We start from the raw sequence: 9917 nt of genomic DNA, 5'->3' as shown, positions 1-9917 counted from the left end.
TTTTTAAACCAATTCAGCTAGTATGATATAAACAACTAATATCCTCACATATAAAGACAAGAAATATTTAATTCTAAAGTAATAAATCAGTGGGACTTATACGGTGGAGTGATGTGAGGATGAATAAAAAAACAATATCTTGAAATGGGGGAGTTGCACTTACCTGTTGGAAGCAACTAGTAATATATAAAATTAAAAAGAAAGTTGTGGTGCCTGCAGCAAAGGTGATCCCTTTGAAAACTTCTCAGCAATAGGGTCGGCGGTGTCAGAATGGTCGGCCGTGTAAGATCAGCAGTGACCGGTGCTTACTGCTCTCACGGCTCTGATCAAGATGGAGTGAGAGAAAAAAAACCTCAAGTTCAGCCACCGGCGGGCAGCTCGATCCTCAGAAACTCAAGTAGTTGAGAGTGTTGTAATCGCCGTTGCTTGCCTGGGACGAAACCGGTGCCGTCTGACCTCTTATTGAGAAAAAGATCAGTTACAAGCCAAGGGTTCAGTTACGCAGGGTTGTCCAATCGGCGCTGATCGCCCAAGCTTTAGCTATCGGCGGTGCTTTAGACCTCGACCGTAGCTCTGATACCAGTGTAGAGGAGTTTCAGGAACAGAGGATGAGAAAGACAAAGAAGGTTTCCAGGATTGGGAGGGCTCCGACTGACGCATTAGATCAGATATCATTCCAACTTTACGTTTCACTCTTTTATAGAGATAGAGTCCAAAGATCCGTTGAACAACGGATCTTTTCCGATCAGCGGAATCGCCCTGCCGTTACTCCTGAAATTATTCCTTCCGTAACGGAGCGACCGTTACAGCAGTTCCGTGATGAGGCCGGATGGCCATCTCACCAACATAATCACATACATATGAAATGAACAACCATAATCTACATTTTAATCTGGAACTTTCGTATTTGATGAATTAGTAAGAAAGATATCTCCATCACTTTAAGAACCTTCCATGACAACCTAATTGGTGATTTATCTCCATTTTCTTCTCATCTCTCCTTTCTCCTTTTTATCCTTCTTACACCTTGGACAATTCCTTTTTAAATAACCTCATTCTTTTGCAATAATAACAAGTTATTTTGCGACCTTTTAACTTGGAGCTGACTCTTGTACTTTCCAAACTTCTCCTATCTCTCATTGGATCTACTTATGCCATTGCCACCACCATTAACTAAGGCATTACTCTCTCCTGATGCCCGTTGTTGCTATTTTTCCACTGTGCCTGAAGAATCAGCAAAACTATAACAATTTCGTCAAGTTTGAAAATATCCCTACTAAACAGTAGTATAGTCACAATCTGATAAAATGAAAGAGGTAGTAAAACCAATATGAAAAAAATGTATTGTCTTTCTCTTTGATCTTAACGTGTAAAATTGATTGACAATTCCGTTAGTATCCTATTAAAATCATCCAAGTGTACCTCAAATTTCACTCTCTCTGACAACCAAAGGTCATTTTATTGTTTCTTCATAAACAACATACTAGTTGGACTTGGACTTGGACTTGTATCTCCTCTCCAGCTTTTCCGAAACTTCCTCTGGATCTGTCAACCTGATGACCTCATGAAGAGTGTTTTCAATGTAATCTTTATTGATAAATAAGTCATCTTTTAAGTTTAAGAGCCTCTTATGGTAAGTGAATCCTCAACCGATCCCAGAGTTAAGTGGTGGTTGAGTAGTTCTTTCCTAACTCTCTCACAGAAAAAAGGAAAAGGAGAGACCCATTAAGTTGGACCAACAAATGTCGGGTCTTGACCCAACATAGTATACTTAAAGTTTTGCATAGAGATGGTGAGAGATGAGCAAAGAAACCAGCAGAAAGAGTTAGAAATGCAACTTTCCTCATCAATGGAAGTTTTGTTATCTCACTCACTCTAAGCATGTGCTGGTAATAACACTCAAAAGCTTTTCCTCTATTTTAATTGTCAATTGGGATGTTTGGTACTTTGGTATGGGAAAGCTGTTTACTCTGTGTTTGCTTTATGTCCTAGCAGGAATGAAAAAAGGATGCACTAGTGCAACGTTAGTTCACATAGACACAGCTTTAAATAAGTCACTTAAAGCATAGGTACCGGTGCACCGCCCTTGTACCACACACTTCAAAGAAATTTGACTCTGTTTTCTTTGAGGCTAATGTTTGGATGGCAAGAAAAGAAAGGAACAAATTAAAGAGAAAAAAAAAAAGGAATTTGAAGAGAGAAATATATATAAAAATCATTGTTTTATTGTATTTTTTTTTTCTTTTCTTGGCATCCAAACATATAGTCTGAACTAATACTCAGACCTTAATTAATAGGGTGGGACTGTACTTGAAACAAAGGAACTAAACTGATGGAAATTATGAGAAGACTTGGAAGTCAATGTAAAGTACAAGGAGATTGAATATAGATCATTAAATTCTGACAGTCTGCATTGCATCTCATATATTGAAGTGAGTCGGTGAGTTATGCACAGATAGAATTTAACAATGTGAGTAAACAAGTATTATGAATTGCATATTATGCAAAAAAGTCATATAACCCTAAAGTCATAAAAAAAAATTCATATCCAAAACATATAAATGTGTAATGCTTTTGAGTTGGCTTTGTCAGATTATCAGAACTGTTTGTCTATGTAACTGTTGATGGGAAATTATAGCTCAAAGTTGGGGAGTTAATGCAGTGGCCAGAGAGTGCCATGTATCACTGATGGCAAAAAGGTAGTGGTGGTGGTGCAGGAATCTAAAACCAAAGTCAGATCGGACTAAATACCAGAACTGAACATAATAGAAATTGATTACGATTTGGAACTAGGGAAGACTACCGAGGTGGAACTTGGTTACTTATCGGTTCCAACATAGGAACCGATAGTTAGAATTGAAATCGAATCGAATTTGAGTACTAATATACTATAACATATTAATACACTATATTATTAATTTATTATAATATAGCATTATATTGGGCAACAGAACTTTGCCGATATGGCATAAGAAACGGCATAAGAAACAATAGACCAGTCGACCCAGGATGTGCGAAAGAAGGGGTGTTAATCGGTTGGTCTGGGTTGGTTTCGGTCCGGGTTGAGTCAATTTTGGTGTGAGAAAGTTGAAACCGAAACCGAATCAATAAGAAAATTCTGATTTCAATTTGGTTTCGGTTTTAGTGCGGTTTGATTTCGGTTTGTCTTCTGTTTCTTAAATCGATTTGTAACCGGGTTGGTTTTGGTTTTTGGTCTAGTTTGGATTGGACTTTCCATACAAATGTATACAAAACTATGCAAATTTTGATTTTTTTAATGAATTTTGGAGTGTTTCGGTTTCTAACCGGTTTGGTTCCGGTCCGGGTTTTGAGCCTGTTTCGGTTTGGTTTTGGGTTCATCCGGTTTTCGGTGTGGTTCGATTTGGTTTTGGGGTTGCAATACTCCAAACCAAACCGAACCAATAAGGCTTCGATTCGGTTTGGTCAGTGTTATTATCGGTTTGGTCCGGCCAATTTTACCGGTCCGGTTTAAGAATTGACACCCCTATCCGAAAGCATGCATAATCGGCATATACAGTGGAGGGCACGCTGGCTAGGTCTTTTCATGCCTGCATCAGTTTGGGCATTAGGGTTCATTTTTCTTACTATATTATACTAGATATATATTATAAATCGAGTACAAAAACCAGAACTGAACCATGTAAGAATCAAATAGGAACTAGAACAATACGAGTACTGATTTCAAAAACGATGAGGTGGGACTTGGTCTGATTTTGGATCACGCTAACACTGCCCAAAACCAAACCAAATATCGGTTTCCATACCAATATGCGGTTGCTGGGCTTATGACCTTGGGAGATCCTCCCTACCCTGAAGCTCGAAACTCAATCTAGTTGGACAGCATCAAGACCACTGAAAAAGAATAATCACAAAGGCTCCGTTTGGACCATTTGACATCTCCTCCTTTTATTTAATGCGAAAAGCACCGACCCTTCCCCTTCTAAAATTAATTTGGTTTGGAAAAAAATAGAACTAAGTACAAGTTGTGGACCTGAAGGTTTAAGCTGAAGAGTGAAGACTAGTGAAGACCCAAGAGCTACTACTACTTGATAACAGAAAGTAGATTGAGTCAGATTAGATTGCATTTGGTCAGCAATAATTACATGGAATTCAGTTATAACATGTGAACTACGTGTGTCCCATAGTACTCTCACTCCATAGCCTCCTAGTTGTTGTTTCAACTTAACACCAACTTGAGACAGCTCAAGTATTTAGCCTAGTACAAACTGTTATTAAGGCATCCCACCTCCACCAGGATAGTAACTGAGTCATATAGTTGCAGGTTAGGCCGAGTCATCCGAGTTTTGGGCATTGTCTCATTCTGAATTGACCTTAGGTGTAGGATAGTTGGCCTCCAAGGGTATGGCTGTCCTATTGCTTCTTCTTCTTCTACCCCTTCTTTATCTCATATCCCTTTTGTGGGGTTTCTGTTAATGTCGTTGTTGAAACAAATGGATCTCATATTTGTCTATAGCAACAATCCCTCCAGGCTACTTACCAATTACCATGAATGTGAGGGGGACGGTGGAGTGGGGTATCTATTCCATTTAGCCATCCCTTAAACCCAACCGGGTCGTACATATATTGTCACAGAGGAAGCAAACCACGCTATGGCTGATATCAGACACTACAGTTCATTCATTTTCACCTTTATCGGATTCTACCCCACCACCACCCAACACTCCCGCACCACACCATGCCTCTAGAGAGAGAGAGAGAGACAGAGATCCCCACAATCTAGCCAACAGTAGCGATACCACATCACAGGCTTTTGCAGGGCCAGGATAGCTTCCCCCAACCGTACATGTATGCATGCATGCGCTAAGCATGGGGATCCATTCTACGAAGATCATGAGCAGAGCCAGACACTGAAATTGCAATAGGAGAGAGACGAAGTACACGACAAAAACCCAATTAACATCTAGTGTCATTTTCTGTTATTAATTTACACAATATATCATGAGATGGAAGGGAAACAATCACACTGAGAGATCAAGGAGGAGTTCTTGTTGTAGTGGTTCTGGTTCTGTTTCATGATCATTTGTGTCTCTTGTGATCAGATTCATCATTTTTCTTCAAAGTGTTTGCTATGGGTTTCCACCCATTTCCAAGCGACCCAGTATTTAATCACTGATCAACTGTGCAGTCCAGTCCAGTCCAGTCAAGGCTTTGAGCTGTAGAAACAGTAAACAACACCTATACATGTACCATTATTGGATCTCCTAACAGTAAAAATAGATAACTTTTTGTCCTTAATGGTTCAGATTTTAGGGTCTCTGCCTTACAGCCCTAGAAACATTCTGGGAAGTCTAAGGTCTCATCAATCGAGTCTGGTAAAACAGAAAGGAAGATGGTGTACCATTCAACAGGCATCCCCCATTTTCCTACCCAGTGGAACTGTTATCTATGTTATCTTGCTTCTGATGAATTATGTAGCCCAAAGTTAGTATGGGTTTTGTGGCAGAGTCTTCAATTAATAATCTTCTCAATAAAGTTCAAACAATAAGTAGACTATGTGGAGCAATAAATCAAACATGTAGTAGACTATATAGGGATCATTCAAAGTATTATGTGGAAAAAATAATGAACTGTTTGTGAGTCGGCCCACACAGTGAACATCAGTTATTATGAGGAAAAATAAAATAAAAATAGTGATAGATTGATCTTCTCTGTTTCCAAGCTAGTTTGCTGGAAGTGGAGTTGATCAGTGAGTGAAAGTTTTACTATTTAGGGCAATTTTAGGGAAGAAAGAAAACCATGGCTTACATGTGGGATTAGATGGTGATGGTTTTCGAACAACCCATGTAAGAGAATGGCAGCCATTGTTTTTTCAAAGAAGTTGGGCTACATTCGTAACAAAATAGACTGAAAGAGGAAATTTATCAGAGTAAGAAAGGAAAACCCTAAAAATGTGTGGAGGGAAAGTGGAAAGGAAACTGTTTAAGGCCTAACTAAATTAGGCCACATAGGCCAAAATAAAATAATAGGAAATGGAATTTAGCAAAGGACAAAGGTGGCAATGGGCAAATGAAGAAGAGGATCTCTGTCCTACTTTACTGACTTGAATACGTATGTGTGATTTGTGTGTGTGTGCCACTGCCAGCCACAGAGAGAGAGAGAGAGAGAGAGAGAGAGAGAGAGAGAGATGGGTAACAGGGTAAGGTAAGCTGGTAAGTTTGAGTAGTCAAATCTGTAAGAGTATGCTTTTTGGGGTTATTTTGGCAGAGAAATAGTTGGATGAGGGAAGGAAGCTAGAAATTAGTGAAGTGGAAATAAATCTTGGAGATGGTGAATTCCCCAGTCCCCTAAGGAGGCGGAGCCGGGGATGATGTTGTTTTGTAAGCTTATTGCCCGCGAGTCACAAGAGTGTCATTTGGATTGGGAGAGTGAGAAAGGCCAAGTTTCTCCTTCCCCCCCCTCTTAACTCTGAAAACAACAGGTGAATGAGCGAAAGCTAATCACCCCATGCACACGTCCCTTTCTTACTCCTCTCCCCCACCTCTGCCGCTCTGCTCCTCTCTCTCTCTCTCTCTCTCTAACACAGACTCTCAACATAGGGAATGGCATCCACACAGTTTCTTGCTGTTTAACCTCTGGCGTATGTTAGAGCTAGGTAGCTCAATGATGCCTTTTCTCACCCCTCTACAGTCTACACTCCTAGTCTTGTACATACATACACCTACATGGCTACATGTATGAACAAAACTAGGCTATAAACCAGCAAGAACAAGAAGATTAATTCAGATAGGGAAAAAAAAAAAATAGAAGCTTTTCTTTCTGTGTTCCTATATCTACTACTACCACTGGGGTCTATTAGTAGATCTTCTTCCTCTTCCTTTCTCTTTCTACTTTTCTTCCACCAAGGTCCAACCCCATTCCCCCACCACCACCACCACCACCACCAAGTCCCCAACTTTCTTGCTTCTTTCTTTCCCCCTCTCACTTGGCAGAAGAGCATATCCGAGGAGGTTGATCTGTCAATCTATCAATCAGTCAATCAGTCAATCAATCAAAAGCCCATCAATCAATCAATCAATCAGTCCAATCAGGGAAAAACTAAGATGTCATCATCTTCTTCTCCTTTTACATTGGACCACATCTCTCCCTCCGACCAGCTCTGTTACGTCCATTGCAACTTCTGCGACACCGTCCTCGCGGTATCCAAATTCTTTTGAGTTCATTTTTCCTCTTTATATGTTGTCTTCCATCCACCAAACACTTGCACCAGTTAGCCCAATTAGATTATTAGGGTTTCTTTCTTTGTTACTCTTTATCTTTCATATCTTACATGTAAGGTTTTTTTCTGTTTGATGGTAGGTGAGTGTTCCTTGCAGCAGCATGTTCAAGACAGTTACGGTCCGATGTGGTCACTGCACCAACCTGCTTTCCGTCAACATGCGTAGTTTACTTCTGCCTGCAGCAAATCAGCTTCACCTCGGCCATGCTTTCTTCTCTCCTTCTCATAATCTTCTGGTATACACAAAAAGGGATGAATAGTGAAGTCTTGTCAATGCCACTCATATCCATTAACTAAATTTATACAAGTTGTTTACTATTTTGATTTGGTTGTCTTCCAGGAAGAGATCCCAAGCCCACAACCGAACATGCTGATTGATCAACCTAACCCAACTGATCCTGTGGTCTCCTTTCGTGGAGGTGCCGATGAGCTCCCGCGTCCTCCAGTTGTTAATAGACGTGAGACGCTTCACTTTCTTGTATTTGATGTCATGCAGGGTTTTGTTCACGGAACCCGTTAAGGAGATGGTGCCCAAGTACCTAAAAGTCTCCACAGGATGCTTACTTCCACCTTCTGTATGGATGGAACACCAACAAACCTCACCTCTGGTGATTGTTTTGTTGATAATTTCCTCTGTTCCTCAGTAATTAGTATTGAAAAGTTCACCTCTTCCTCTTCTGGGTTACAAACCTTTTAAAATCACCCTGAACCCTAAAAACATTGCTTCAAATTCTGCAACATGAACCCTAGAAACACTGATTAGAGACATAATATAGTTACCCATCATAGACCATTAATCTAATTTTAGCCCTTTGAGGTTCTTTTTTGGTTGAGGACATTTCATCATCATCTACTTCTTTTTGTATCTTTTGTGCCCGGAAACATAGATAACAGAGACATATAAGACGAAAAGATTAATTTTTCAGATGGGATGGGATGGATGGAGGTGATGATGAAGTGATGATAGGGAAGAAGTAAGAAAGTAGAATTACACTAAAGTCAGCGAAGTGTTTTTAAAATTTCTGTCTGTTCTGCTTGTTCTGTTCCCCAGCTCCGGAGAAGCGACAGAGAGTCCCATCCGCCTACAACCGATTCATCAAGTGAGTAATAATGACAAGTGTTTAAGCATTTAATAATAATAAAAAAAAGTTATTAAACCCTTTGGATGAGCTTGACATGCAGCTATCAATCTATCTGACCTTGCAGGGACGAGATCCAACGCATCAAGGCCGGAAATCCCGATATAACTCACAGAGAGGCCTTCAGCGCAGCTGCAAAGAACGTAAGATCCAAGAAGATTCTAGGGTTCATTTGCTGTCCAACGCCTTCTCCTTAAATTTCCATCTTTATTCTGAAACTAGGGTTTGGTTTCATTTTTTCTTCTTTTTTTTCTTCTTCTTCTTCTCTTCTTGGCTGTTCTTGATTTGTGGGTCCATTTGTTTTGTTTTGCATTTCAGTGGGCCCACTTCCCACACATCCACTTTGGTCTCCTGCCTGACCAGAGCCAGACTGTGAAGAAGACTAATGTGTGCCAACAGGTACCACTACGCACCTACTTCTCTACTTCTAGCTACACACACTTCTCTGTGCTCTCTCACCCGTCCTTGATTTGTTTGTTGTCATAATCGGTTTCTGTGTTTTGGTATGTGAAGGAAGGAGAGGACGTTGTCATGAAAGATGGGTTTTTTGCTTCTGCAAATGTTGGTGTCTCTCCCTACTAAGAAGTGGCAGTGTCTTTGTTAGGTTTTCTTTGTCCTCTCTCTCTCTCCCCCCCCCCCCCCCCCTTTGGGAGAAGAGATTGCTCTAAGTCTCGATTAACTTATGTTGTCAAGGATGGGGAAGGGTCTTGAGCCTTGAACAACTTCAATTTTATCCTGCAAATTAAGGACTTTGTGTTGATTTGTAGTATGCATCTCTATTGGATATTCAATCTCTGGCTCTGTCTTGTTTAGAAAACCTCATCCGTTTCTCAAAGTTTGGCAGTAATGATCTGGGCTAGGTCCTATTCTGGTTTTCATTGTTATATTTCAACGCCATTTCTTCAAATAAAAGGCACATGAAGAGCACAAGATGAGAAGATGACAATTGTTGAAATATTCTCATTGTCCATAGTCTCAATGTAGTCTATATGTTCCAATAGTAAAAAAGGATTAAATGAACTTCACAAGAAAATGCCATTCAATGAGATTGGAACTTGGCTGCTTAGACTATCACTAAGTAGTTGCAAGTGAATTTTTTTGGGAAGAAAAGTTACTAGTGAATACAAGCAGTGAAGTCGAAAAGAGAGAGATGATGATGATAGAGAAAGACTCTTGAAACAACAAAGCAATAGAAATGCATATTAGGACTAGGTAAAGTTTTTGATGATGCATATTTTGTTCCTTGCTCTATTAAGCAATGAAGGCTAGGGAAATACAACATTAATTTCATTACATCAATTTCCATATTGTTGATGCAAGAGTTTCCATATTTGATCACCCATTGAATGATCAATTGTGATTCTATAGATTCAAAAAGGAATGTGAGAAATAATAAACTTCAGTCCGCTGATGGCAATGCCGATATTTGCTGTATTCAGTTTTGCCTTCTTGAGATGTCCATCTTGGCTTGGATATCTTTGATGTACATCACCTCCATTCTTTTCTAGCCACCCCCCCCC

General features: G+C 39.9%; 1 protein-coding gene across 1 annotated transcript; it reads left to right on the top strand.

Moving 5' to 3' along the window:
* Positions 1-6727: 6727 nt before the first annotated feature.
* On the top strand, positions 6728-9214 carry LOC122081055 (axial regulator YABBY 1). Its single transcript, XM_042648008.1, has 7 exons — positions 6728-7178; positions 7339-7494; positions 7599-7716; positions 8310-8358; positions 8465-8540; positions 8716-8796; positions 8911-9214. Exons 1-7 carry the CDS (start codon positions 7083-7085, stop codon positions 8977-8979), a joined length of 645 nt encoding a protein of 214 aa, XP_042503942.1. The 5' UTR covers positions 6728-7082; the 3' UTR covers positions 8980-9214.
* Positions 9215-9917: the final 703 nt, after the last annotated feature.

Source organism: Macadamia integrifolia, chromosome 6 (genome assembly GCF_013358625.1).
Source record: "Macadamia integrifolia cultivar HAES 741 chromosome 6, SCU_Mint_v3, whole genome shotgun sequence".
Classification (NCBI taxonomy): Eukaryota; Viridiplantae; Streptophyta; class Magnoliopsida; order Proteales; family Proteaceae; genus Macadamia; species Macadamia integrifolia.
Note: the sequence above shows the minus strand (reverse complement) of the source record. Positions and strands in the feature narration are given on the sequence as shown.

Bases quoted from the DNA above. Each gene is read 5' to 3' on its own strand.
- LOC122081055 (XM_042648008.1), top strand. From the start codon at position 7,083: ATGTCATCATCTTCTTCTCCTTTTACATTGGACCACATCTCTCCCTCC. The intron at 7,179-7,338 runs GTATCCAAATTC...GTTTGATGGTAG, and splicing joins TCTGCGACACCGTCCTCGCG to GTGAGTGTTCCTTGCAGCAG. The intron at 8,541-8,715 runs GTAAGATCCAAG...TTTGCATTTCAG, and splicing joins TCAGCGCAGCTGCAAAGAAC to TGGGCCCACTTCCCACACAT.